General features: G+C 58.4%; 6 protein-coding genes across 6 annotated transcripts; 1 reads left to right on the forward strand and 5 right to left on the reverse strand.

Moving 5' to 3' along the window:
- Positions 1 to 77: 77 nt before the first annotated feature.
- IE81DRAFT_359028 (Metallo-dependent hydrolase) lies at positions 78 to 2,660 on the reverse strand (the record flags this gene model as incomplete). Its single annotated transcript, XM_025516709.1, has 7 exons — positions 2,276 to 2,660; positions 2,197 to 2,254; positions 1,717 to 1,890; positions 1,225 to 1,527; positions 841 to 1,020; positions 518 to 564; positions 78 to 359 (listed from the first exon to the last, which is right to left on the reverse strand). The coding sequence occupies exons 1-7, from the start codon at positions 2,390 to 2,392 to the stop codon at positions 78 to 80; spliced, it is 1,161 nt and encodes a 386-aa protein (XP_025368596.1). The 5' UTR covers positions 2,393 to 2,660.
- A 398-nt stretch (positions 2,661 to 3,058) lies between these two features.
- IE81DRAFT_324576 (kinase-like protein) lies at positions 3,059 to 7,178 on the reverse strand. The gene is made up of 5 exons (XM_025514269.1): positions 6,328 to 7,178; positions 6,050 to 6,189; positions 3,996 to 5,983; positions 3,528 to 3,914; positions 3,059 to 3,379 (listed from the first exon to the last, which is right to left on the reverse strand). The coding sequence occupies exons 1-5, from the start codon at positions 6,958 to 6,960 to the stop codon at positions 3,306 to 3,308; spliced, it is 3,222 nt and encodes a 1,073-aa protein (XP_025368597.1). The 5' UTR covers positions 6,961 to 7,178; the 3' UTR covers positions 3,059 to 3,305.
- A 1,095-nt stretch (positions 7,179 to 8,273) lies between these two features.
- IE81DRAFT_324579 (hypothetical protein) lies at positions 8,274 to 10,311 on the forward strand. The gene is made up of 3 exons (XM_025514270.1): positions 8,274 to 8,747; positions 8,927 to 9,196; positions 9,347 to 10,311. Exons 1-3 carry the CDS (start codon positions 8,417 to 8,419, stop codon positions 9,934 to 9,936), a joined length of 1,191 nt encoding a protein of 396 aa, XP_025368598.1. The 5' UTR covers positions 8,274 to 8,416; the 3' UTR covers positions 9,937 to 10,311.
- Positions 10,312 to 10,800: 489 nt separating this feature from the next.
- Positions 10,801 to 12,351, reverse strand: IE81DRAFT_348373 (hypothetical protein; the record flags this gene model as incomplete). The annotated part of the gene is made up of 1 exon (XM_025516251.1): positions 10,801 to 12,351. One exon carries the CDS (start codon positions 12,349 to 12,351, stop codon positions 10,801 to 10,803), a length of 1,551 nt encoding a protein of 516 aa, XP_025368599.1.
- Positions 12,352 to 14,329: 1,978 nt separating this feature from the next.
- On the reverse strand, positions 14,330 to 16,751 carry IE81DRAFT_324582 (hypothetical protein). Its single transcript, XM_025514271.1, has 2 exons — positions 15,984 to 16,751; positions 14,330 to 15,871 (listed from the first exon to the last, which is right to left on the reverse strand). Exons 1-2 carry the CDS (start codon positions 16,617 to 16,619, stop codon positions 14,435 to 14,437), a joined length of 2,073 nt encoding a protein of 690 aa, XP_025368600.1. The 5' UTR covers positions 16,620 to 16,751; the 3' UTR covers positions 14,330 to 14,434.
- Positions 16,752 to 17,119: 368 nt separating this feature from the next.
- On the reverse strand, positions 17,120 to 24,474 carry IE81DRAFT_367499 (hypothetical protein). Its single transcript, XM_025517087.1, has 6 exons — positions 22,595 to 24,474; positions 21,139 to 22,484; positions 19,820 to 21,058; positions 19,490 to 19,754; positions 18,878 to 19,413; positions 17,120 to 18,814 (listed from the first exon to the last, which is right to left on the reverse strand). The coding sequence occupies exons 1-6, from the start codon at positions 24,289 to 24,291 to the stop codon at positions 17,397 to 17,399; spliced, it is 6,501 nt and encodes a 2,166-aa protein (XP_025368601.1). The 5' UTR covers positions 24,292 to 24,474; the 3' UTR covers positions 17,120 to 17,396.
- Between the last annotated feature and the right edge of the window lie 1,466 nt (positions 24,475 to 25,940).

Below are 25,940 nucleotides of genomic sequence, written 5' to 3' on the forward strand. Positions count from 1 at the left end.
ACCTCCGACTTTGCTCCAACTCTAATCCCCCACCCAACACGACGGCGGCGCGCCCCATGTGCCCCTTGAATTGCTGTTCATTCGCCCCTGATGAACCTGTTCCAATTACTTCTCAAGCAATATGCCGCCTTTTCGTATCCGGCCTCGCTCCCGCGCTCTTCGCCCTGCCGAAGTTCCTGCTTGATGTCTGCCACGAACCTCAGTGCGGCCCATGTACGTGCGGACAAGCCGTGCGCTGAATGCCAATCGCTCTCCACCAGCAGCCTATCCGCCCGACAAGCGCGAATCTGGTGCGCGAGCGATTTTTGTCGCGCGTTGATGGTTAGGCTGAAAGAGATGTAGATGTTTGGATGGGCATTCTAGCGTATAAGAGAGAAGAGGGGGGGGGGGAAGGGGGGGGTGTGATTGGTAAGGTCAGGGCGAGAAAGCGGCGGGCGGGGGCGGGCAGGGGGAAAAAGTCCCGCATCATTTTTGAACTCTAGATCAGCCCCCCGCCGTACTCGCGACTCACTTGCACGGTGCGGATCATCTCGGCGGAGAGGGAGCAGCTGTGCAGGTCCACATCTTGCGTGCGAGTGACGTAATCGCGAGGCGCAGTATGAGTCGAGAGATGAGCCAAAGGCGAGGAAAGGCGCAAGTCAGGGGGAGAACTGTCCACAGATGCCCTTCCCTCCATGCCCCTCCCCTTCCCCCCCAAAAACTCACTGATATCTTCAAATCCAAAGCCGACCTCCTCGCTCATAGCCTCTTTCAAATCGTTTTGCGTAATCTCCTCTCCCCTACCCTCCCTCCAAGCCTTTTCCCTATCCCGCTTCTCCTTTTTGCTGGGCTGCAGCACACGCTTCGTTCGTCGACCGCTACCAGGCCAACGCCTATCCATCTCCCGCACCCAAGCCAACGTGGCATCGCCAGCTTTGACGCTGTGCAAGCTGACGCTTCGTCGAAGAGAGATGGCCACTTGCACCTGAGCGCTCAAAATGGACAATTGATGGGATAGAGGTGTGCTCAAACAACTCAGAGCTCGATTTCTTCTGCCTAGTCCGTGTCCGTGAAATTCGTCTGCGCGCCCTGCACCTGCGCTTCGTTGAACCTCTTGAGCAAGCTTGGTCGCGTGCGCCTCATGCAAGCCCTTGTCGACCGCTTCCTTCTGCTCCTCCTGCTCCGCTGGATTCGAATGCACTCCCTCCTCGTCCGCGTCCGCGTCTGCACCTGTACATCTCAGACTGGGGTCCCTTGTATATCCATGCGCGCTCATAGGTAATCTAAAGATCCTATCCATTCCCACCTCTCCCACCAGAGCCGTCGGATGTTCTTGCAGATTTCTTCGAAGCGTCTGGATGATGTCGGACAAGGCGATAGGAGGGGGCAGATGAGGAAGCAAATCTTCCAGTTGATTCTTCGCTTCCAGCGTGCGGGAAGAGGTGCCCGCATCCGCATCTGCCTGAGCGAGAAAGAGGGAACGATAATGATCTTCTTTGGTAGTGGAATCGCAGAGCGAGATTTGATGAGCGAACCAGGGATGATAGCCTGTTTGTGAGGGGACGGGGGTGAGGGAGCACGATGCCCGCAATTCGTGTGTGCGCACTCAGCTTTGGGCATTTCGTTCGAGGTGTGCAAGTCCACATGCACAATCGCGCAACCTTTACCACCACGACGCTGCCCTCTGGCCGTCCGCACCCCCCCACACACACACCACCGCAAAGCGCAGCAACTCACCAAAAGCAGGCACCACTTTTCCTGGACAAGATCGGGCCAGCTGAGCGACGAAATGCTGATCGTGCACGGAGGTGGACATGGCGCAAACCTTGTTCAACTTTACGCTGCGCATCTTGAGACTCAGCTCTTGCGAATCTCGCCAAGGAGATGGATCGTCGGTGGGGTGACAGTGGGCTGAAGGAAAGGAGGGGGAAAAGGGATGGGCGTGTGAGTGTGAATGTGAGTGTGGGTGTGGGTGGTGGATGTGTGCGAGTGTGAGTGTGGATGTGTGCGATGTGTGCGAGCTTCAACTCACCCTGGCAGGGCAGGGCAGCGCAGCATAGACAGACGCGCACGATCCAGCCAGCGTCGGTAATCAGCCTCGAGCCTCGAAGAAGCTGATCATTCCATCGCATACAGAGTCAAGACTCTGAGCTGAATTACTCACATCCACCAGCAATTCCCACATCGCATCAGGCGGCCAGTGCACATCCTCCTCACCATCCTCATCCTCCCTCTCCATCTGCTCCACGTATCTCCTCACATCCACGTCCACCACCTCCACACCCGAATGGCCTACCTCTTCTACTTCTCTCCTCGACCTTCTTTCCTGTCGATGCGCAACGCTAGGTGCTTCCTCCTCGTCCCCCCAAGTCGATGCATACTGACCACCTCCTCTTTCTCCTCCAGCGCACATCGCCTCGCCTCGCCTCGCCTCGCCTCGCCTCTTCTCTTCGTCCGATACTCGATGGTCCTCGATCAAGAGCCACGCGATGGCCCCTTGCCTTGTTCCTCTGAAATCCGAAGCAAAATGCCCCGAGCGTGCACTCTGACTACAAGTGGGAGAGAGTGATTGTAGTAGACTTGGACCCCAAGGGCTTCAACCAGACTTGTCCATACCCGCGCAGTCAGAAGAAAGTTCCACAACAAGTCGTGAGCGTGAGTCTGCAGTGCGGAGCCTCTCGTGTGATTCTTCGAGTCCACGAGTTCCAGAAACTCGAAAAGAGTCCATGCATGCAGTGTACTGCCCGCCCGCCTGCCTGCCCGCCTGCCTGCCTGCCTCCTTAGCCTCCTTAGCCTCCCTAGCCTCCCTCCACATTAGCACGACGCGCGCACGTGACTCTACACACGGCCAAAGCTACCAAAAATCCTGATGAGTCGTGATCGAGTCTCGCGACGCCCAGCAGCTCTCAGCTCCAGCTCACTTTCGTAGCGCGCAGCTTCGTGAAGCAGGCAAGACTTGACTCGCACTCGAACAAAAAGCACTCGCCCAAGAGCCTGAGGCCGCACGCGCATCAAACAAACACCGACTCTCGCATCCTGCTGAGCGAACCAAGAAGCTTTGGCTTCGAAAGAAAGCTAGGCATGGCACGAAGGCGAGGCGAAGGAGAAGGGATGACATGGCACGGGGGGAAAGCCTAGGTAGTGTTACTCTTACAAAAGATTGCGAATTTGCAGATTGATGGATCAGGGGGGGGTCAACAGATGCGTGCGAGATACATTGAGGATGGCGAAGGGGGGGAAGAAAGAGGGGAGATATAGAGAGGCACGGTGAAAGAATCTCAAAGTGGGCGTGAGAGCGACAGATGCACGAGCTGCCGCGGCACACCTCACTCCTGCGATGAGGGCATCTCGACAGCAGACCGCTGCAGGGCTGCCAATCGCTTATTGATAGAAGCCAAAACTATAGCAGAGAAAGCTTTAGCGCATCAGCATCAGAATCGCACCGCATCGCATCGCATCGCATCAGCATCAGCAATCAGCATCGCATCAGCATCAGCAATCAGCATCCGCGTCCGCCCCTTCCGCCCAATCGAGCTCTTGAAACTCACACTTTTCAATCGTAGCGATAGCAGCATCTCCCAGCTCGGCATTGCTTCCAAGCACGACGGCCGCTACCGCCGCCGCCGCTGCCGACTCCTCCTCCCCCTCCTCCTTTTCGTTGGGAGAGTCCAGCAAACCGCTTAACAATCCGCTGGCGGTCTCGTAGGCCAGTATGCACCTCTGCGCCTCGAAAGCGGAGCCTGCTGCTGCTGCTGCGCGTCCGTGATTGTTCTCCAACTCGTCCAGCGCGGCGCATCTGGCGATATCGAGCGCCTTGTCGAAGATCAGCTTGTCCACATTTCGCGCCGAATCCGGTATTTCCGCGCTGCACCGAGCCCTCGCAAAGTCGGCCCTCTCGTAGCCGTCGTTGAAGCGTGCGCGCAAAAATTGCACAGCTGCGCAAAAATACACACCGGACTCTTTCGAATGAGCGATAGTGTAGTTACTGGGCGATTGGGCGCACCGTACATACTCACCTTCATTGACGTCCGAACTTACTGCGGCGGGGTAGCCAGGACGCGAACGAGCCTCCCAAAAAATTTTGACGGCATCCAGACCTCGTTGCAAAAAGCTCAAGCTACGCACATACAGCAGCAGCGCCTCCGCAGCAACCGTCTCTCCTGCCGATGAAGGTAGTCCAATAGTCTGAGATTGAGGAGAAGTTGGAGAGTAGCTGGCGGCAGGAGCGCCAGGGGAGGCCTTGGTAGAGCTGCTCCTCCTCAAAGCCGTCGATGGCCGAGTGGACTTGTTGACAGCCGTGGAGACGCTCGAGGAGCCCAGAGCAGAGTCCTTCGCAGCTTCTCCATTCAAGCCGGCCTGATGAGGTCCACTTGGAAAGTGAAGTGCCAGTCTGGAGTCCGCAAATTCGCTGAGCACAAACGACTTTTGCGAAAGATCTTCGAGCATCGCTAGCAAGCCCGCTTCCGCACCGTCCAAATGTTCGCCCGATCTCATGAGCGCTGCTCGTCTTGTGCTCCGATTCCTAGCCAAGGCAGCTGCTCCTCGCATGTTCATCCCAGTAGGAATGCCAAACAGCCTCACGCTCGCCATGCTGATCGCGCGCGCCAAAGCAGACTGCGGGTTCGCAGCTGTTGTCGTCGTCGAGATCGCAGCCGGCGCGGTCTGTGGCGCTGCGGGGTCAGGAGCAGGGATTGTTGAAGCGACACCACTTTGAGCTGCAGCTGCTGGGGCGCCGCCGACAGCAGGCAGTGAGCGAGGACTGGGACTGGTAGCGCTGGAGGTGCTCTGGCGATGGCTCAAGCTAGGACGCCGCACAGTGCCCGAGGGAAGAGCAAAAGCTCCGCCAGCTGGCGAGCTGGGCGCTGCGCCCTCTACTGCGGTGGGCGATGATCTGTTTGGAGGGGAAATGCGAGCGCGCTGTGCAGATTCATCAGTAGTCTTGGCTGCCGAGAATGGCGCGGCTGTGGCTGTTGCTGTGACTGCAGCTGCGGAAGGAAGGAGTTGAGCTGCTATACCGCTGCTGAGTCTACCCAACCTGGATGGTCTTCGCCCCACGCCTAGTAGTCCTGCGCCGACGCTCCCGTCCGAGTTGGTCTCGATGTTGCGCTTCTCCACGATCACGTACGCATCCTTGCCCAGCAGTCCGCTGTCACCAGGCGAGGGCTGAGTTGCCGAACCAGCAAGATCAAGCGGAGTCGAAGCGCCCGTTCCCGGCGAGTCTGAGCTGGATGCCTTGGCTGTAGCTGCGTGGATGGGAAAGTTGCTGACGCTCGAGCCAGGCGTGTCGCTTGCATTGTCTTCCATACCTGAAGAGGTTGGCGCTGCGATGCTCGGCTGCGCCATTTTGGCTTTTGTCTCCACCGCATTCGTACGGTATGCGTGATTCCCGGCCAGAACATACTTGCTGGCAAAGCCTCGCTTGATGGGGGTGGGAGGCGAAACATTCACCTTTGAGGACGGTATACGTGCTGCTTTCGGAAGCGACGGCGCCATCTCCTCTGGAGCTGCAGGTATGAGCTTGGCATTGGAGGACTCAGAAGTGGCTCCTGCGGAGGTCGTGGCTTGATCTGCCAAAGCCCTCTTTGCCGTGGCAGCGGCAGCAGCAGCAGCCACGACTTGGCGCATCTCTTCTCTGACGCCTTCGATCACATCGCATCTGAACAACCCGTCGAAAGATACGCGCTCCATCGGCTTTTGCCTCAAGAGGCACCTCACCAGCGCCTTGATGTCCGCCGGGATTGAATGAGCGCGCTTCACATCCACATTCGTCTCGCCAAGCTCTTCCCTTCTCTCCCTCTCGCGCGCCAAGGAGCCATCCGAGCGCTCATCGGGAAAACGTATGCGATCTTCGCCTCGCTCAATCTTGCGCAGCAGCTCCACCGGATTCTGCGCTCTGAAAGGCGGCTTGCCCACGCACATTTCGTACAGCACCGCTCCTACCGACCACAAGTCCGCCTTGGCATCGTACTTTTCGTATCGAAGAATCTCAGGCGCCATGTAGAGCCTGTGCATCGAATCGGTGTGAGCTCGGCGCATCGCATGCATCTTCCTCCAACGGACCTCTACTCACGGGCTTCCACATAGCGTCTCTGCCAGGGTCGCTGTGGGGAGATTGCGGGCAAAGCCAAAGTCTGCGACTTTGAGCTGTGGAATGCCAGGCTTGTGACCAGCGGCCAAGAATTCTTCATCGGCGGGCTGCAAGAGCAGGTTCTGCAGAGTACGACAAGCAAGTCTACTTGTCAGCACTGACTGGATGCATGCGTCTCAGGCCGGAGGGAAGCTCCGTCAAACAACGGAGCGGGCTCGAGTAACCCGCCCGCCACCTTGGTCATCGCAGCGACCACTCACCTGAGGTTTGATGTCTCTATGCACAATGTTGCGATCGCGCATGAATTCGAGTGCGCCCGCCAACTGTTCCAAAAAGCTTCTGATCACGACGTGGTTCAGTCCTCCATCCTCGTGGTGCCTGTACTCCATCTCGGCGGTCGCAGCGCTCCTGTCGATCGAAGTGCTCCTCCTAGTCTTCCTTGCTTCTGCCGTCGCTGCGGATGCTAGCGCTTGCTGCTCAGCTAACGCCTTTGGAGCGTTGCGAATGTAAAAGCTGAGATCCCCGCCCGAGCAAAAGGGCATGACGAGGTATATCCTGTCGTCGGTGCTGAGACAGTCGAGCAGCTCGACGACATGCCGATGTCTAATGTTCCTCATGATGCTAATCTCCCCTTCCAGATTCTCCAGCAGCTTGGTGGTCAACTTGCGCCTGCTGACAATCTTGATGGCCAGATCCCTTGCGCGTGGTGCATCGGGCGGTCTGACCAAACCCTTGTGCACCACTGCAAACGAACCTTTTCCAATCTCCTTGAGAATCTCATAAGGGCCTACTCGATGATCGGAAGAGCTCCCGCTGCCAGCACCACCACCACCACCACCACCCGCGCCACCGCTTCCCGACCCAGAGACTGCTGCGTGAGTGACGGCCGCCATTTCCGCCCCAAGCGGGTGGCGGAGGCGCGATGCCGAATGGGGGTGCGCTTGCTCAAGTGGAGGCTTGCCTCACTCTTGCCTGACAAGTTGAGGGCAGCCAATGGGAGGCAGAGCAGGAATGCGAGCAGCAGATCAAGTGGATGCGGATGCGACCATGCGAGCGGAGCGAAGCGAGGATGATGGTGTGTGTGTGTGTGTGCGTGCGACTCCCTCTGGAGGGACCAGCGATCGATGTGCGGCTGCTGTGTGATCTTATCTTGATGCATATATGCTGCATCATGGATACCAGCAGCTTGCTCGGCGCACAGGCATCAGCAGCAGCAGCAGCAGCAGCAGCACAGCACCCGCGAGCCCCCCTCGTTTGCGCCATCCGCCGCCGCGTTTCAAGCAGCAGCAGCAGCATGCAGCAGCAGCAGTGGCGCGTGCGTACGATGAATCGATTGTGAATGTTAGACCCGCACGCGACTATACACGCACGCGCAGCTCAATTGTCGCAGCTGCATGCTGCGTGCAATGACGAGACCCCCGCCGCCGAACGGAACCCGTGCACGCGCGCGCGGCGTCTATAGCTGCGCCCGCACGTGATGCAATCCAATCCAGATCACGTGCATGACGTCTCGTGTGTGTGTTGACCAAAAAGTCACGAGTCGCGCGCGCACAAGTCATCGAGTGCAAGTCACAGTCGAGTCAAACAAGTCAAGAGTCGTGGGTTAAAAAAAAAAGAAAAGTATGTGTTGATGAGTTTTGGAGTAAACGCACAATGTGAATACCAGTCGAGCGTCACTCGTGACTCGAGTTGGAGCTAGGTCTACCGTGTGCATGCGCCTTGTGCTGATTGTGGTTGTATAATTTGTGTAGAGCGTTCTGCATGGACCGAGCTGCATGCGTCGACTGCAAAGCATGCAGCTATGCAATACAACAACGCAGCAGCGAGCGAAATCCCCGCGCTGATCATTCATTCATTGTGATTCGCCATCAACGCATCCAAACTCGAATGAATCCACGCAAGAGTCGTGAATGATGACAGAGGCTGCGGCTGCTCAGTCAAAGTGCGGTTTGTGGAGAATGAATTCAGGGATGCAATTAAGCTGCTCTCACTCGTACCGCACAACCAACACTACGCACACTATTGACTATAGCCCCGCCCCCGCACCTTGACTCTGCGCGTCCCGTCCGCGCGCGTGGGCGGCCGGGCCACACGTAGTATACAGCACCATGCATCAGCAAGCTGCACGCGCGCTGCTCGAAGCTCCAAAACACCGCGGCGTGCCTTCTGGACCTGCTTGCGTAGCAATTCAGCGAGCAAAGCTTGACATCGGTCTGTGAGCCAGTCACGAGTCACGAGATTCCCCCCCACACTCGTGACTATCACCCTCACCCCCACGCTCCACGTCATTTCATCATCCTGCCTCTGGATCCCGCAACACGCACCGCACCACGCGCAACGCCCAAAATCATGTCTGCCCCGCCGCCGCCAGCAGCAGCATCTCCGCGCGCAATCGTGTACGGCTACGCCGGCTCTCCCTTTTTCAAAAAGTTGCAGGATCTGCTAGCGTGGTACAGGGTACCGCACGCCGTCGTTCAAGTCGACATGATCCCGCCTCGTCCCATGCTCTCCCAAGAGCTGGGCATCACCTATCGTCGCATTCCCGTGCTGGCATTGGACGGTCAGCTTTATCTCGACACTAGTCTGCAAGTCGAGGTGCTGGAAAAGACGTTTGCGGGCAAGCAGGGACACGGAAACAGTTTGTTCGGTCGAGAGGCCGAATTGCAAAAGAGGCTCGTTGGTGAGCGCGCGCGCGAGAGATAGATAGAGAGAGAGAGAGAGAGAGAGAGAGAGAGAGAGAGAGAGAGAGAGAGAGAGAGAGAGAGAGAGAGAGAGAGAGATGGCGGGGCGAGGCGGGGCGAAGCGGTGGCACTTTTGCCTTTCTTTGCTGCGGCTCATTCCTTGCCTGCCTGCTCACAGCTAATTGGACGGACAGAGAGATGTTTCCGATCATCGCGGGTCTCATTCCTCCCGCAGCCTGGTCCAAGGAGTTCATAGACGACAGGAAAAGCTTCTCGCCCGGCCTCAGATTGGGCGAAAGGGCCAGACCGGAGCTGAACAAGGCTCAACTCATCACTCATCTCCATTCGCTGGAAAAGACGCTGACGGAGAGTCGGGCAGAGTGGTTGCTCGGAACGCCCGAGATGAGCTACGTGGACATTGGCTGCGCATTCACCCTGACTTGGTTGCGTAAGTCAAGAGTTTTGCTCGCACGTCGCACGGACGGAGCTGCTTCTCGCTTTTGCAGTTAGTTCCCCCTGCCCCCTCGCCCTAATCGCTGAATTTGCTGCATCCTTTCCCCTCCCCCTCCTTCCAATTCGCAACATCTGCTTTGGCAAGAGCTGAGCCTGAAAGCGGTGCCCGATCTGCTCCCTCGCCCGTCCAAAGACAATGCTCAACTTCCCAACTCTCCCTTTCCCCTCGTCTTGCGCTGGCTCAACGAGGTGCGCAAAGAACTGAGCGCTCGCAGATCCGCTCTGCCCCAATTCGCCGATCTGAAGGGGGACGAAGCTGCGCGTTTGATCTTGCGGCAGGCTGGCGAGTCCGAGTCCGAGTCCGAGTCGGTCAGGCGCGAGGAGGCGGGCGGCGGACATATCCAAGCAGATGATCCTAGCGCGCTCAAGAGGGGAGACTTGACCAGCGTCACTCCACGAGACACTGGCAGAATCGTGAGTCGGAGTCGGAGTCTCGCTCGAAGTGGTGCGGGGGGAAAAATCCGAAGCGTGTTCATGGGGGAATTTCTCATGACGTTTGCATCTTCTCCTTCCTTTGGGGGGCTTACTTTTACCCCCGCCCATTCGTTCCTCACGATCCCAGCCTCAGACGGGTACGCTCGTCGCTCTCACACCCACCCAAGTCACCTTACGAGTCGAACCGCCCAAGCATCCGGGCCAAAGTCTGTTGGTTCATCTGCCTCGCTCCCACTTTGACGTCGCTCCAGCTACACAGCAGGCCAAGCTATGATTGCGCGCTTGCGCGCGCGCCTCCACTCTAAGAAAAGAGCCCCCGTGTATTCTAGTCCTGCTTGTCGCCACCCTCCCTCTCCTCGACTTGCGCTGCCGCACCGTTCGACGACCATCCCACTGGAGCCCGTGCGATACACGCTTGGTGCTCGTGTCAGAGAAGTCTCTCTGCAATCCACCCATCTTTAGCGATCGCAATCGCGATCGCGATCGCGCTCGCAGGTCTTCTTGAAGCAGTCTTTTCTGTATTGCTGGCAACGCTGCGAACGCTGCGATTTGCCATTCGTCCGCTTTTCCCCCTCCTCCTCCTCCAACACAATTCGAAAACGTTTCAGCGAGCAAGCGGTGCAATTTTCGATGCGCCCGATGCCGCCACAACGATGCAGCATGCGCGGGGCGGTGGGGCAGAGTGCTAGCTAGCCGCACAAGCATTACGAGCGTCTCATACATACGTGCAGAGGGAGGGGGGAGAACCGACGCGAAAAGAATAGAGAGAGAGAGAGAGAGAGAGAGAGAAAACAAGTACAAAAAGGTGCGGGTGGGCGGTGCTGGAATTGCTAGTCCGCATATCGCGTCGCATATCGCAAGTGTCGGACGATGAGGAGTTGCAAAGACTTGATCGATGGAAGGGAGTGCGTGCTGCTTCGCCTGCGGCACGCGTGGAGGCTTTGCGGTGCGCGCGCACGCCAAGAATCTCACAATCGCGCTGGGCCACAGACAAGTAGCAGCAGGGACATTGTTGCGCTTTTTCGTTTCGTTGCAAATGACCCCCACGCAAACGTACTTCTTCCCAATAGGCCCGCCCCCCTTTTCTGTTATGCTGCCCCCAACTCAAGGCGTTCCCACCTCCGCATTGGCCACGCGCAGACCTCTATGAGCTCCCCAAAGCTGAGCTGCGACTCTCTCCGTCTCCGCATCGTCTTCATGCGCCGCAGCAGGTCTTTCAGCGCCACCGCTGCTCAAAGGTCTGTTGTTGCGCTGCTGAGGAGAGGTGGGCGCGCTAGGTGGTAAGCCGGCAAGGATCTGCGAAGTTTGTCTGGCCATGTTGTTGTTGTAGGCTTGCAAAGGCGACTGCTCGCGCTGCTGCTGGGAGGAAGCATTTTGAGTTCTGGATGCTGACGATGCATCGGGTGTCCTCGTATTGTTGAAGGAAGGAGCTGCGGACAAGTTTGGCGTTTGGTTGTGAGATGCGGATGCGGATGCGGATGCGGATCCGCTCAGTGGCGGTACTGGTGCGTAGGGAGGTGCTGCATCGTTGCCCGCAGAAGCTGCGCCGGTAGGTCCAGCACCTGCACCCACGTCCAGGAAAGCGTATCTGGATGGAGGATAGACGCCTTCTGCGGTTGAAGAAGCGCCATGCGCCGTGCCTGGAGGAGAACCGTGCGAAGGTGCAGCAGCAGCAGCAGCAGCACCGCGATGATCTGCGGATGAAGCGCCGTTGGCGAATGCCGCTGCGTATTGCGCGTGCGCACCATCGCTGGTCGCACCACCACCGTGACCTGACTGCGTGTAGGGCCCAGCATTGCTGTATGCTCCATCGTGATTGTTCCAACCATAAGCGCCATGTGCCGCAGCACCAGCCATGCCGGGTCCATAGGCAGCTTCGCTGGCATGACCGCCAGGCGCCCACTGAGGTTGCTGAGCGTGGTGCGGGGAAGTGTGTGCGTCCGCATACTCGTCCTCATCCATCATATCCAAATCATCCCTTTGCTGTTGTTGTTGTTGTTGCTGCTGCTGATGCTTCTCATCATCCTTGCCTCCAAAAGACAATCCAAACAATCCTCCACCACCGCTACCAGCACCGAAAAAGGCGTTAAGAGCCTTCGTATCCCTATCCCTTCTGCTCCTCACCACCAACCATCGCGCCAAGATTGCCACGATGACGATCAGCGCCGTACCGCCCACCACACCTCCAACGATCGCACCTGTATGCTGAGAGGCTCCGCTGCTGGACGAGCTTGCGCCATTTCCAGATCCAGAGCCCGAATTGTTGGAAGGCTGAGCAGCGGGCGTGCTGGTGAGGGTGACGATGACGACTTGACCGTTGGAAGTGCTGGCAGAGGTGAGCGTGACTGGCTGCACCGTCGTCGTCGTAGCTGCTGGCGCTTGAGTGGTAGGTCCCTGCTGCTGCGTCGTCGTCGTCGCTTGTTGCTGCGTCGTCTCAGGTTCGCTGCTCTGGCAAGGCGGCGTGGTGAAGATGGTGGAGATGGGAGAAGTGAGCAGCTGCGTGCTGGTGATCGTCCTCGTCACTTCCGAAAATGGATTCTGACCAGTGATACCGCCGGGCAGACTAAACGTCGCCGTATCGATGGAGATGGAGGTGATGAGCGACGTCGACGTCGTGTACTCCGTCGAGATCGGCGTGGGCGAGGGACAAGACATGGTGGGGCGAGAGGGGCGGGAGGGGCGAGAGAGGGGAGGTGGCGATGTCGATCCACCAAGAGCGGTGGTGGTGGTGGGGAAGATCAGGGCGAATGAGCAGAGCAGCGCGCTGTGTCAGACCAATCAATCACGATTTCTTGAGTGGCTATATCGAGGTTGGAGGGGATGTGATGGGTACAATCAAGTGATGCTGCGTGTCATCACGACGTCGGAGCCGCTCCCATGGATGTCATCATCCCGCTCGACTTTGACTCTCTGACTGATTCGCGATTCGCGTTGATTCTTGATTTGCCCTGCTTCGCCATTCAATGTGAATTCATATTCGCGATTTGAGCTTCATCTGCAGCAGCATGAATCATGACAGCAGCCTGGGCAAAGCGGCTGCTGCTTAATTGCTGAGCATGCATGGCTGCCAAGATCCAGCCAGCACCGCTGCGGGCACTAAAGCAGTGTAGACAAATCCATCTATATTTCGCATGACTGCTGCTGCTGCTGCTGCTGCTGCTGCTGCTGCTTCTGCTTCTGTCTCTGCTTTTGCCTTCAAGATTGAATTGCAGCGGACCGATCGCGTGGTGCACCTGGACAGTCATAATCGCAATTACACTCACGCATAGGGACTTGCCCTGCTTGTAATCGCCCTCGCTCACAGAGAATGGTCATTCTTGATTCTCAGCATTCACATCCACCAGCGATTTTCCCTATTTCGATTTCCATTTGATTGTTTTTCCCGAAACCCAGGCTTTTTGACTGCCGCGACACTCAGACTCGACTCAACGACAATCGTGAATCTTGAATCTGAATCACGAATGGCTCGATCTTGCGCATCTTCACGCCTTTACCTGCTGCAGGAATTACTCAATTACTCACACTCATCAAAATTTGACATGCTCGCGCCGGGGTTAATTGGGATCGAGTCTGTGCAGCAGCTGCATGTGTGTGATGCTCTGCTGCACAGCAGCGACGGGAACGGCGCAGCTCGACCATCATCGACTTGGATGGGCAGCAGCAGCAGCAGCAGCAGCAGCAGCTAGAAGCCCTGATCAAAGGTATAGCGCGCTTGTTGCGGGTATTCCGAGGCCGTGCGGTCGGTACCCTCATCACGCACGACACTGATGACTTGCATGCACACCGCGCAGACATGCGCGGGCGAAACGGTGGACCACCCACGACTGACCGACCGCGGGTGACAGACAGGCAAGGCAAGGCAGGGCAGGGCAGGGCAGGCAGGCTCGTGCATCGATCAGCAAAAAGTAAATGTGGCGGTGTAGCAGGTCTCCATCCAACAATAAGGGGCCGCTCGAGAGAAGTCACGAGTCACGAATCTTGTGGAGTGTGAGTACACCTCTTGCTCGCTCGCTCGCTCGCACTCACTCATTCGACTTGCCGATCGAAGTGCGCATCACCGTGTCGGTGTGATTTGCCAAGTCGATGCACGATTCGGCACTCGAATGGCGATCGTGCCCCAATGTGCTTCGTGCGCTGTGCTCATACAGGGCCCACAGCCAAGCTTTGACACGAGGCAGGTTGCGCTCGTTACTCGAACCATGGCGGGAACAGGAGGAGGAAGAGAGGGAGCGGAGACCCAGTCAGCCTTTGCTTCATCAAATCGAAGCCCCCTGGCCTGGAGGTTAGCCTTGGATTAGGCTCGACCCTAAACAATCGGCTAGAGCTGGGGCCATCAATACTGGCATTTCGCGTGACTGGCCTCGAATATTGACCTGACATTTGCGCCAGCTAGAGCGCAGCCGTGAGCCGAAACGCCCGGGCTGATGATGCCTTGATCGACGGACACCTGTGGCTCTCTACAAGGTCCATCGATCTATCCATTGCGTTTGTTCTCTCCATACACGGGTCCATCTGCACAGCGAGACAATGTTGCGTGTACCATATATCAAACCCAATCTAAACCCACCGCGGCGTCCCACGCGAGTGAGGAAGAATCTAGCTCCCACTCCACGAGACACGGCGCGTACGAAATTTCGTGAATAAGCTATACATTGCTCCAGAAAGGGGCTTTCGCCACAGGAATGACAACTTCCTCAAAATGTCCCCCACAGCTTGTTGCCGGAAGCGTGGAGCGCTACTACTGCTCTACTCCCAGACGTCCCAGCACCAGATCCGCACGTCGCATAGCATCCTCTATGCTCTCCCCTTCCCTCTCAGCAGTCTCTGCTGCCCCTCCTTCGTCCCCATCCTTGAGCGCCCTAGTAATCTCGCTAAGCGCGCTGTTCCACCTCAGATTCGCCGTGTCCGTGATATACGTGCCCGAAGGGCCCTGCACCATCCTCTTGCCGTTCATGCGGATAGATGCAGCAGCGGCTGCAGATGATGCGCTGGCACTGGCACTGGCGCTCGCGTCGTTCAAATTCGCCGCAGCATCGCTTCGTCGACCGCTCTTGGAGCGCAAAAGGGATGGGTCGTCCGGCTCCGCAGTGCCCGCGCCCTCGGCCACCAACCTCTGAGCAGCTTCCAGCTTCATCGCTGCCAATTTGGCCCTTTCCAAGGCGGACATGCGCACCGATCCTCTCACCGAGCCGTAAACTCCAGCGCCCGCCGCCGCACCTCCGCCCGATCGTTTGCTCCAGCTACCCTTGCCGCCTGCTGCGTAGCCTCTGCCGTTCAGACCGCTAGGCAAGGCGCCCACTAGGCTCACGTTGCGCTCCAGCCCCGTTCCAGCAGAGCTCAGCGCCACATCCTCGTCCACATCGACGAACCCATCGTCGGCAGTCGTCGCCTTGACGCTGTTGAGCTGCGGCGGAAGATCCTTATCCATTCCAGTCGCGCCGTCGCCATGCGACGTTTCGACAAGAGGATCGGCCAAGATGCCCGCCAAGCCGCGTGGGACCGGTTTCCTCTTTGTCCGTCCAAAGCCTCCCGTGCCAGGAGCCCGAACAGTGCCCGCTTGAGCTATCGCAGTCGAAGGTGCGCCGCTGCCTTGACCAAGCGCAGCGTACGATCGACCGATCGATCCCCTTCCCGAACTCGCTCGCACCTGAGATGGTCCCATGGTGGACGGCACTGGCCTACGTCGAATAGAGGCGACGTGCACAGACGGTCTTTCATGCAAAGGCGGTATGCGGCGGGAGAGCTGCTCGGGTGACGATGTCTCTGCTGGCGGTGAGGTCAAAGCCGAAGAGCGCGATACCAAGCGGATGGAAGGAGCAGATGTTTCTGCGGCGTCCAGACTGACCGAGTCGTCCGGCGTTGCTGTCGCACTCTCCAAGACCGATGCAAAGTCGGCGGGGATGAGGGGACTCTTGTCCCCCCGTAGAGGCTCCATCTCGGGCGAGTCGGGTGCTGACACACCCTTCACCTCGGCTGGAGCGGGCGGCGGTGTGGCAGAAACGCTCGACTTTGGTGGCGCGCTTGATGGTGGCGCTGCAGTGAGAGACTCTGACAAGGGAGGCAGGTCGAAGTTGGACAGCGCTGCGGCGACTTCAGACAGCTGAGCTTTGAGCTGAGCTGCATCCACCTGAGACACGGCCTGGCCGTATGAAGCGGCTCCAATGTGGCCTGTATGCTGCGCCGGTGAGCGTGTATCGTGCGCGCGTGTCAGTCGACCGAAGCCATGCAGCAGCACTCGACGACCAGCGATGTGCTTGCCCAAAGTCATTGAGCTCGTCACTGCTCACCTGAAAGTTGCTCGGCAATCCGATCTGCCGCTTATCCACCACGCGCTTCCTCGCCGGCACAGGCGATCCGCTGTGTTGCGCAGCAGCAGCGACACCTGCGCTCAGTTGCTTTCCCGACTTTGCATTGCTTACGGGTCCGCTAATACCCACGCCTGCGCCTGCGCCTGCGAACCTGTTCCTGCCGCTCTGCTTCTTTGGGCTTCCAGGCGCACTTGGCGCTTCGTCCGTTGCCCATCCAGCATCCGTATCCGCATCCGCATCCGCAACCTCGTCCATCCGCCTGCCTGTCCGTGTTTGTAGTCTGCTGCTCATCCGCTCTGCATCCTCTGAGCCGCTGGAGGCGAGTGGCAGGACCACACCGGCCTTTGCCGCTCTCCGATTACCTCCGAGGAGCAAACCATTCCCTTTGCCCACCGGCTGTCTACTAGGTCCAGCCAAGTTGGGATTCTGCCTGGCAGAAGCTATCAATTGCGGCGTCTCTTCGGCATTTGCGCCTGCACCCTGGCCGAATTCGGAGGAAGCGGATGGTCGGGATGAGGCCTGACTGGCTCGAAGGCGGTGGATGGCAGCATTGGCCTTGCGCTGCCCTCGAGGCAGCGAATCGTACGCTGCTGCGCTTCGACACAGCGCCGGCATGGTGCGATGCCAAGGAGTGTGCGAGTGTGCGAGTGTGCGAGTGGATAGGATAGAGTCACATTCGCAGTGATGGAGGTGATGGGGCGCGAGTGGGAGAGTCGATCGTTGATGTGCAGAGCGATGAGACCCCCCCATAGGTGGAGCGACGTTGCAGCGATCGCACACGCAACCCAACCCCCTTTTGGCACGCACGCAGCCACGCAGGCAGCCACGCACGCAGCCACGCACGCGCCTAGCTGAGCCCCCTGCTCCAGATGCGGCGCAGACAGACCGACCTGCTGCGAGATGTTGAGTCGGCGCGCGCACTATACACGTATACGCCGGCCTCATCTGCTGCTGCCACAGTCATCATGCATCCAGACGCGGCGTGCGCTGCTGCGATGCGATGCGATGCGATGCGGACCCTGAAATTGCATGAATAACGATAGGGCTGCAGGGCAAGCGCAACAAGCTCATCACTGCAGGTGTTAACTGTCCGAAGCGGTGTGGCGGTGCGCGCGGTGCGCGGTGTGGCGGTGCGGCTGGCTTGTTATCACGACGCTCGAGCGTGGTGACACGCACTCATGGCTGCGATCGACGTCGTCTTTCATTGGCGAATACGACAAACAGGCTACACATGCACTACGGTAGCCCAGACGTTCTCGTTTCACGATCGATCAGCACCCGGTGATTCATCCGATTACAAAGAGTAGTACATGCGCGTTGGGGCGCATCGACAAATCTCTCCCAGATGCAAGCGGAGGAGGGGGAAAGGAAAGAGGCGAGCAAAGCGAAGATCTAAATATCCACGATTGGCGCATCATGCCTTCCATTCGAGGTGCTCGCCTCTGCTGCAGCGGCGGCGGCGGCGGCGGCGGCAGCAGCGGCCTCCGCTTCCACAGAGACGACGGCAGAAGAGACTCCTCTCGCATCCTCGTCTGCCTCCGAGATGACGGGAGGCGTAGGCGCATGGGTCGGCGTGATGCCCTCTTCTGCACTTTGCTGATCCGGCTGCTGGTTCACGTCGGTGACCACTGCTGATGGCGCTTCGCTTCCTCTGTCGATGCCCAGCGCACCATTCATCTGTGCCGTCGATTGACGCGGCGTGGAGGAGGATGAAGTCCGGCTCGCCTCTGCTGCTCCGTCTAGCGTCCGCGCACTAGCCAATGGCGAATCATCCGAAGCGCCATCATCCGTCCGCGTCCGCGATCGGTCCTTGGCATCTGCCACTCTTCTCTTGCGCTCCGTCTCGCTCTCCTCCGTCATGAGCGGTATTCTGAGAGCAGACGAGAAGCCAGTCTTTTTGAAGAATAGGTAAAGGCTTCGAAGCAGCTCCGGTGCCAAGGCAGGTCGACTCAGAAGTTCGACCGCAAGGGGGTAAAACATGCTGGCGTAGTGCGGAAAGACGCTGTCCTCGAGCGTGTCGCTGAAGCTGTCTAGTCCGGTAAATACTTCCGCAACCACCGGCGTCCAAGCTGCAATGTTTCGCGCCTGCGTCTCCGTGTCTAGCGGCAGGTACGCATTGATGATGTCCTGACCGAGCGGGACGAGCGTCTGCCGAACGCTGGCTCGCATGTCGCGGTGCGATGGCCGATCATCGTTGTGCATTCTATTCAGCACGCTGACGAGCGTCGCTGCTGAACTGCTCTCTTGCTTGAGCAGGTTGGGCAATTGCTTCATGAAGCCGACTTTCCATAGGGCCATTCGAAGCTCTTTGTCGGCATTGAAGCGACGCGAGAATCGATAGCTGTCATCGAGGACGTGCGTAAGTCGCAAGAGCTGAGCGGGCGGCATGACCTCGTAGACCGGGCCCTTTTGCAGGAGCTCGTGCGTCGTCTCGATCAAGAGCAACTGAAGAACGCATTTGACAATGATCTGCTTGAATGCACGGCGACGCTGCGACTGAGTCATGAGCGGTGCCGGCGGCGCGTCAGGCGGAGGAGAGGTGATTGGAGCATTTGGCGAAAGAGGCGCCGCTGTAAGGCCATTGGTCACGGCACCTGAAGGTGCAAGCTCGGAGCGCGCCGATGTTGGGCTTGTGATGGTCTCTTCTATCCTCAGCGAGCGCTCGAACAGCTGATGCGCGGTAGTCGTGCGAAAGAGCTGCACAAACGTGTCGACTACCTGCGACCACCTGTCGGGGTTGAACTTGCGCACGTTTTTCTCCAGCAGCTGCTGCAAGCAAGACGTTCCGATGCGCGCGAGCGTGTCGTTCTCTAAGGGCAGTGCGTTGGTTTGTCAGCTCAATACCCTGCACAACGTCCCCGCAAATTTCTCACCTTGACAAATGCAAGCGCAGAGCAGATCCAGCAAGCCGGGCAGCAAGCGCTCCAACGTCTCAAAGTAGAATGTCCACAAATCGATGAGGTTTCTGAGCGCTTGAATCATTGTAGTCGATAGCCACACGCTCATATCCTCTTGGGTGCTGAATCGGGTGACGTCGGATCTGGATCGCAACACCGCAAAGATGGGAAAGAGGACCTCTTTGCAGACAGTGTCCCAAAAGTCTGGCCTAAAGGTAGAGCCGTACTGCTTGAGGATCTCAAAGAGCGCATCCAGAGCCACTCGGCGCACTTCGAGATCGTCGCCGTTCATGATGACGTCGTAGAAGCTAAAGAGGGCTGGGAACCAGAAGCGAATCATCGGGTCGTCCGACATGGGCTGCGTTGCAGCAGGTCCTGGATCCGCCTCGGCGTCGATCGGGCATTCGGCTGCACCAAGCATCATGGGCACGACGGCTCGGAGCATGGACACGCTTTGAAGCGCCAGCCTTTGGGCATGCGTTGCCTTTGCAAAGTCCGTCAAGCACACGGTTCTGTGGTGGCGCGGAGGAGAAAAGGTGCATGAGTCGCCGGGGACACGACGCAACGACGGCGCACCGCACCACTCACAAATCAGCAAATGCTCCTGCGGAAATGATGGCTCCAAAGTGCTCCTGATTCAGTTGCCGGACGAGCTCAAAGGCGTACGTCGCCACACGCTCGGACGCTTTGGAGGCAGCGCCGAGCACGCCAAACAGGGTCCGCCAACCAGATCGCATATTGTGAATGCGGCTAGCGATCATCTGCTGCAAGCACTGCAGGACCATCTCTTTCGCTTCGGAAGATGCATTGTTTCGCATCGTGTACTCAAAGGGCTTCAAGAAATCCTTTTGGACTGCGAGAGGGGAATGCGCTAGTTCAGCCAGTGAACTTTATCGCATCTCGATCGCTCGCACTCACATTTGAAATTTTGCAATTCCTCCTTCTCCAGGAACCTAGCCGACAATTGTCGCAGCGAATCCAGACCAAACGCCGATACTCTAGGATTGGGATGGACGCAGACCTGATTAAAGTGTTCGCCCAAGATTGCCCAGATGTTGGACCACTCCAAACGGATCCTGCTCATGTTGTAGTAAGAAATCTCCACGAGCTTCTGCAGCGAGAACAAGCGCGGGTTGTCGCTCATGCCGCTCGATTGAATCTCTTCCCACGACACGTCCGACAGGCTCTGCACAAAGTCCACAATGGCCGTGCCTGAGAGGTGGGGCGTAGAGGAAAAGACCATGTCGGCAGCAATGGTCACTTCCCTCGACGCACCAGCTTGCACGACATCGTCCGTGGGTAGTGCAGCTCGAGGAGTAGTGCTCGCCGTGCGCGCCGCAGTCGCGCTGGCCCTTCTTCCCAGCTCCGGCAGCTGGCGCTCGTCCACACCTCCGCTGATAAGCTGAAAGCGCTCGAGCTGCGATACGCACGTGAGGAGCTCTCTCCAGCTTCCTTGCAGGTAATTGCCCTCGGTCTGAGCTACGCCCAACAGCGCCTTGATTGCTTCCACATTTTTGCTCTTCATCTCGCCCAGATTGTTCAAAAAGGTGAACTTGGCAAGCGTGGTGACGAACGCGTTGCGTTCCAACTCCAGGCCAAAGAGGCTGACGATGCGGATAGCGTCTCTGAATCCTTCGAGGCACACAGACACCGTGTCCGCATCGTCGCTCTCCTGCATAGGACCGCTGATACCCGTCAAGAAGGCCATCCAAGCCACTTCGAACATGGGCCGCACATGCTCAAAGTGCGAAGCGGAGAAAAATCGTTCCGCAGCTGCTCGCTGATCAGGATGCACGCGACGCTGCGTGCGCACCATGGTTCTGAATAGCGCTTCCGTCTTGTTGGCCATGTCCTCACTCTGCAGTACGTACGCCTCTCGCTGGAGGTCTCTGCCAACTCCAGCGATGGCATTTGCCAAACCTCCGCCAATCGCGCCAGGTGGCAGAGCCGAAGCCAGCACCTCGTCCTTCATCTTGATCTCGTTGTTCTGAATCTCGTCGTAGACGCCCCTGACGTACTCTTCTGGCAAGCTCTTGCCATCATCGATGCCCGCATTGTTCTTGAGAAAGTCTTGCAGGGTCATGCGGTGCTTGATCTGCCGACTGTGAGCGTCCGTGTTGAGCATGATGACAGAGTACGCGAATATGTACGCAGTGTCTGTAGGCGCAGAAGCTTCGACTGTGAGCTGTCGAATGCAGCGCGAGCAGCGCGAGCAGCACGCGCCAATCACGACTCACCGGCGTTTGCGAACATCGTGGGGTTTCCCGCAACGTAGCGTTCTGCAAACTTGAGCATGTACCTGTCGATCTTTTGCGATTCGCCAGGCAGCCTGAAAGCCTGCAGAAATCTTCTGAGGGCATCGGTGAAGGGCATGTTGCTAAAATTCAAGAGGTCTACAAAGGCATGCATGATGGCAATGTTCTCCGCGTCGCCTTCGCCGAGGTACTCTCCGATCTGCGCCTTGTTCAGTCCATCTGTAAAGAGCAAAAAGTGGGCAACGTATTTGGGCTCACGGGCGCGGATGAAGCCTTGCTGCACGAGATACTCGATACCGCGCTTGGGCTTAAAGTTGAACTTTCTGATGCCTTCCAAGAGCGAAGTCTTTCGAGCCTTTGCGCTCTCGAATCGATTGGGATCATCGACGTTCTGGTCTGGCGTAGTGGTGGTGCCCGTAGCAGTGGCTGCACTACCGCTACCGAGGATGGGTGTAGCTGCTCCGCTCTCGATGCCCGTACTATGACGCGCCGCGTCCGCAGGGCCTTCTTGACCTCGGACGTCTTCGCTGCCTCGGGGAGAGTGCGTTCGTGTGCCATCTAGACTGCCTGCCTGCTGCTGCGGCAGACTGGCTCGGGATGACCATACCACAAGGGATCGCAGGACGGAGCAGAGGCAGTCAAGACTTTGCTTCTTGAGGCGCATCTCCACTTGTTGGCCCGGGCCAAGGCTGTCCAGTTCTGCGCTGGCTGTGGTGGAGCCGCTCAAAGACGATGGCACGCTCGGTCCGCCCGAGGTCGAAGACTTTTGAGCAGCACCGGTCGACGAAGAAGCACCTGCAGGATCCCCAGAGAGTTGCGATCCTGGCGCCAAATGCGTCTGAGAAATCTTGCTGACGATGTTCATCAAGCGCTCGTAGATGTTGTCCAATGCGGACCGGTCGCAATCGTAGTTGAGATACAGCTCCACGAGGGCTTGCGGGTCTTGGCAGAGCCGGATGAGCACGCCGAGCAGAATGCTCTTTTGCTTCGACGTCGAGTTGCGCATCTCCAAGATGGGAAGAAAGATTTCGTTTAGCAGCACCTCGATCTCCCTCTTTAAGCGCGTCCGCATACCGCTGAGCACGAGCCAGAATATCTCGCAAGAAAGCTCAAACACCTGATTGACCGAGGAGACGGCATTGCGACTCAGACTGAGGCAGAGGTACTGCTTGACAGCGTGCACGAACTGCGTCTGCTCGCCCGTGGAGGCGCTATGAATGACGATGCTGGGATCAGTAAAGAGGGTCATGTGGGATTTGAGGATGGTGAGGATGAGGTGCAAGCTGAGCAGCTTGGATCGCATAGCGTGCGACTTGAGATCCCTCTCGCTGTTGCAAGCAAAGTGGAATGTGTGCGAGAAAGTGAGCCTCGACACGGGATGCAACCGAACAGCCTATTCCCTCCCCGCCTCGACGCGGAAACCCGCCTCTGCACTCACCTCTCCGCTCCGAGCGGCTTCATGCTGAGCTTGCATAGCGCACGCAAAACCAAGAATGCGTCCTTGACGAACAGTTCCGCTTGCGTGATGTGAGCCTGCTGCAACAAGCTGGCGCCCGTGTCCCGTTCCGATGCGCCTTCAAAGGAAGCGCGAGCTTCGAGGGCTTGCAGCGTGACCCTCTCTTCTTGCTGCTCTGTCGAATCGTCTCTTCCATTCTGCGCCTTGCTCTCATCCTCTTCCAGATTCACCTCCTCATCCTCGTTCGCGTCCCGCGCTTCTGCGCGATCTTCCAAAGAGCTCAGCACTTCCTGACCCGGCCCGCTCAGAGGCGCCGAGGGCGTCTTGACGGCTCTAGGCGCACTGAGCAGATGCTCAGCAGATCCAGAAGGAGCGATGCTGCTGCTGCTGCTGCTGCTGCTGCTGCCGCCCGATTTGGACTCGTGACCCCTGGGCACCCTGCCAAAGACGTGGTGCACCATTTGCGTGAGCACGCCCTGCGCGACGGCCTGGGTAGGAGCAGTCTTGGATAGCAGAAAGATGTTGTAAGTGGTGCGAACAGCTTTGAGCAGGCTGCTCTGATGCACGTGCACGCTGGTGGACAGGACGATGGAGAGCAAAGCCTTGACGACTTGCAGCTGAGCCTTTTCGTCCAGACCATCGTGAAACGCGTCGCACACTGTGCTGGTCACCGCATCCGCCAGCGCTTCCTGTCCCTCCACCATTGCGGGCACATCCTCTGCAAAGAAGCTGTACGACACCAGCTTGGCCACACAGTCCAGCGCTGTGATGGTCAAGCTGGTGCTCCTCGTCTGCATCGCCAATCGAAGCGGCTCGAAAACGATGCGCGGATCCAGCTCCGCCCCTGCACTGCCCGGCGCGGAGGAGGAGGAAGCTGCTTTGACCATTTCCAACGCGCGAGTCGACGCTTCCTTGAGCGCCTTGGATGGGGCTTTGGATCCTTTGGCCTCCTTGGAAGCAGAGATGGTGTCGAGGGCAGTAATGACGAACACTGCGCTGCCCTTGTTCAGCGATGACATGGAAGATCGAGAGTGCACGGTGGTGGAAGCGGCTGTGCTGGCCACTGAGGATCTCCGAGACATTTCGCTGCCATCGTTCAGAGTGGGAGGAGCGGAGGCGGAGGCGGAGGCGGAGGCGGAGGATGGCGCACCGCTCCCGCTCTCTGTAAGCGGCGGATCCTTTGCAGGAGGGGCAGGGGAAGCGTCGTGCGGTAAAGGTGCAACGGGCTTTGACAGCTCAGCAGCCGTCGCTTCATCCTCTGCGGGCGCATTGGCGGCCTGTGTTTGAGATGTTTCCGAGTCTCTGCTGACGCCATTCGGCTCGGCCAAGGATGATGTGCTGGGTCGCGAGATGGAAATGTCGGGCACTTGAACGCGCTCCACCGTGGCCTCTTGCTCTTGCTCATCACGCACATCCTGCGATGGTGATGCCGCGGCTTCAGCTTGCCGTTGCTGCTGCTGCTGCTCCTGCTGCTGCTGCTCCTGCTGCTCCTGCTCCTGCTGCTCCTGCTCCTGCTGCTCCTGCTCCTGCTCCTGCTCCTGCTCCTGCTCCTGCTCCTGCTGCTCCTCTGCTGCCTCTTGGGACATACTAGGAACATCGACCATCACCTCGGGCGCGACGACTGGCAAGACCGATGTGCCAGAGGTGGGCAGTCCAGGCTTGTCCTGCGATTCCGACATGACCGGCGGCCGCCTCAAGCGCGAACGGGATGGGTCAAGGGTCTAGTGCGCACTCGTGACTGCTCCCTCTCTGCACTAGAAAGAGTCGTGAATGCGCCGCGTCGCTCGCTCGTTGGTCGTGAATGCGTGTCAAGTTGTATCGAGGCGCACAGATGCCCACCTGCAGGCTGCGTGAAGCAAGATGGGGGGGGGGGGGGGGGGCAGCAGCGGAGCGCTGCAATCGAGTCAAGAAAGCTTCGAGAGATGATGGCAGATGGAATCGTGACTGCTGCCTGAAGGTGGCGGTGGCCAGTCGATGTTGGGCACAGCACGTGCGCGGGTGGATGATGTGTACAGCAGCGAGTTTGGAGTGGTGGACCAAGTGCAGACAGACCGCAGTCACGATTGATACCTGCCGTTCGTCCAGGAGGCTTGGATCGCGATTCGCGATGCGTGCGATGCGTGCCCAGCAGGCAGCAAAGCAGGCTTCCGATCAGATCTCAAAATTCCACGCCGGCAACACGCGCGCGCGCACGCACCACACTCACGCAGCTGCACGGCATGGCGCGCGGCCTACACAACAGTATGTATAGTGAGCCGTCGCGAAGGCGAAGCTGCCTGGTGCGTGCGTGCGTGCGCGGGGGCGCGCGCGCGCGCGCTCTTGTGTGATGATGGCTATACAGCAGCAGCAGCAGCAGCAGCTAGCATCAAATTTGACGGCCACCGCAAAGAGCCCAACACGAGTCACGTGAGTGCGCTACTTGGCAAACGAGCGACTCGATCGCGACTGCTGCCCAACGCAAAATCACACCCCAATCCTTGAGTGGACAGACTGATGAGACTCGAGACGAGACTCGCGACTGCTGCAGACATATCGCTCGATCGCGAGCGTGCGCGTAAAATTCGTCGTGAGCAAGTTGTAGAATACGCGTACGGCGCAGCAGCAGCAGCGCTTTCGCCCTGAATGATGCCCGAAGCGACGCGCGCGCGCGCTTACCCCGGTTCTGCGCGCGTGCACAACCGGGGCTTTTCCCTGCGCTGCGCTCTCGTACGGCAACTATACCTCTCATCAGCGCGCGAGTCAGTCTGAGTGCACACTCACGACTTCTTCTCGACTGACCATCGCGATGGGGACCCTCCTGTCCACCCTGCATGGCCTGACCTTGGATCGCTCTGACAAGCTGTTGTTGTGTGCGAGCCTGTCTGATCCTTCTGCCAAAGCGCTGCCAAAGCGCTGCCAAATCGCTGCCGCTGCCGCTGATGCTTCATCGTCCGCTGCGTCTCGTCTGCCCCGAAAAGCTGCGTGCATGGGCGGGCCTCTTGACGGCGCCTAGTCGAAACAAGATTCGTCATGTTTCCAAGCATAGCTCTCGCATCAAGAAAACGAGGCGCATCTTCATTCGTGCGTTTCGCTATCGTTGTGCATGTGGTCGAGCTTCTCCTTGCTCTGCGCTTGAACCCATCGTATCAGGCTCAAAGGGACTAGCGAGGGGATCAAGGCGAGCGAGGTCAGGTAGACATCCACAAGGGTCCGCCTACATATACGTGCGCCTTTACAAATCACGGATGGTGGGAGTAGTCGTGAGTCGTGAGTGTGCCCTTCAGCACGAGTGCGCGCCCCAGCGAGTCCGGGTTTCCGCCAAATGAAACCTCGGTACGCGGTACCGCTG

Source organism: Ceraceosorus guamensis (genome assembly GCF_003144195.1).
Source record: "Ceraceosorus guamensis strain MCA 4658 unplaced genomic scaffold IE81scaffold_43, whole genome shotgun sequence".
NCBI classification, from domain to species: domain Eukaryota; kingdom Fungi; phylum Basidiomycota; class Exobasidiomycetes; order Ceraceosorales; family Ceraceosoraceae; genus Ceraceosorus; species Ceraceosorus guamensis.

Excerpts from the sequence above, each read along its gene's own strand:
- IE81DRAFT_324579 (XM_025514270.1), top strand. The coding sequence starts at position 8,417 with ATGTCTGCCCCGCCGCCGCCAGCAGCAGCATCTCCGCGCGCAATCGTG. Across the intron at positions 8,748-8,926 it reads ATTGCAAAAGAGGCTCGTTG|CTAATTGGACGGACAGAGAG; the intron begins GTGAGCGCGCGC and ends GCCTGCTCACAG. Across the intron at positions 9,197-9,346 it reads ATTCACCCTGACTTGGTTGC|AGCTGAGCCTGAAAGCGGTG; the intron begins GTAAGTCAAGAG and ends TGCTTTGGCAAG.
- IE81DRAFT_367499 (XM_025517087.1), bottom strand. The coding sequence starts at position 24,291 with ATGTCGGAATCGCAGGACAAGCCTGGACTGCCCACCTCTGGCACATCG. Across the intron at positions 22,485-22,594 it reads AAGCCGCTCGGAGCGGAGAG|CGAGAGGGATCTCAAGTCGC; the intron begins GTGAGTGCAGAG and ends TGCTTGCAACAG. Across the intron at positions 19,755-19,819 it reads GGAATTGCAAAATTTCAAAT|TCCAAAAGGATTTCTTGAAG; the intron begins GTGAGTGCGAGC and ends CCCCTCTCGCAG.
- IE81DRAFT_324576 (XM_025514269.1), bottom strand. The coding sequence starts at position 6,960 with ATGGCGGCCGTCACTCACGCAGCAGTCTCTGGGTCGGGAAGCGGTGGC. Across the intron at positions 3,915-3,995 it reads AAGTTCGGACGTCAATGAAG|CTGTGCAATTTTTGCGCGCA; the intron begins GTGAGTATGTAC and ends ATTTTTGCGCAG. Across the intron at positions 3,380-3,527 it reads TATCGCTACGATTGAAAAGT|TTTTGGCTTCTATCAATAAG; the intron begins GTGAGTTTCAAG and ends TCTCTGCTATAG.
- IE81DRAFT_324582 (XM_025514271.1), bottom strand. The coding sequence starts at position 16,619 with ATGCCGGCGCTGTGTCGAAGCGCAGCAGCGTACGATTCGCTGCCTCGA. Across the intron at positions 15,872-15,983 it reads GATTGCCGAGCAACTTTCAG|CATACAGGCCACATTGGAGC; the intron begins GTGAGCAGTGAC and ends TCACCGGCGCAG.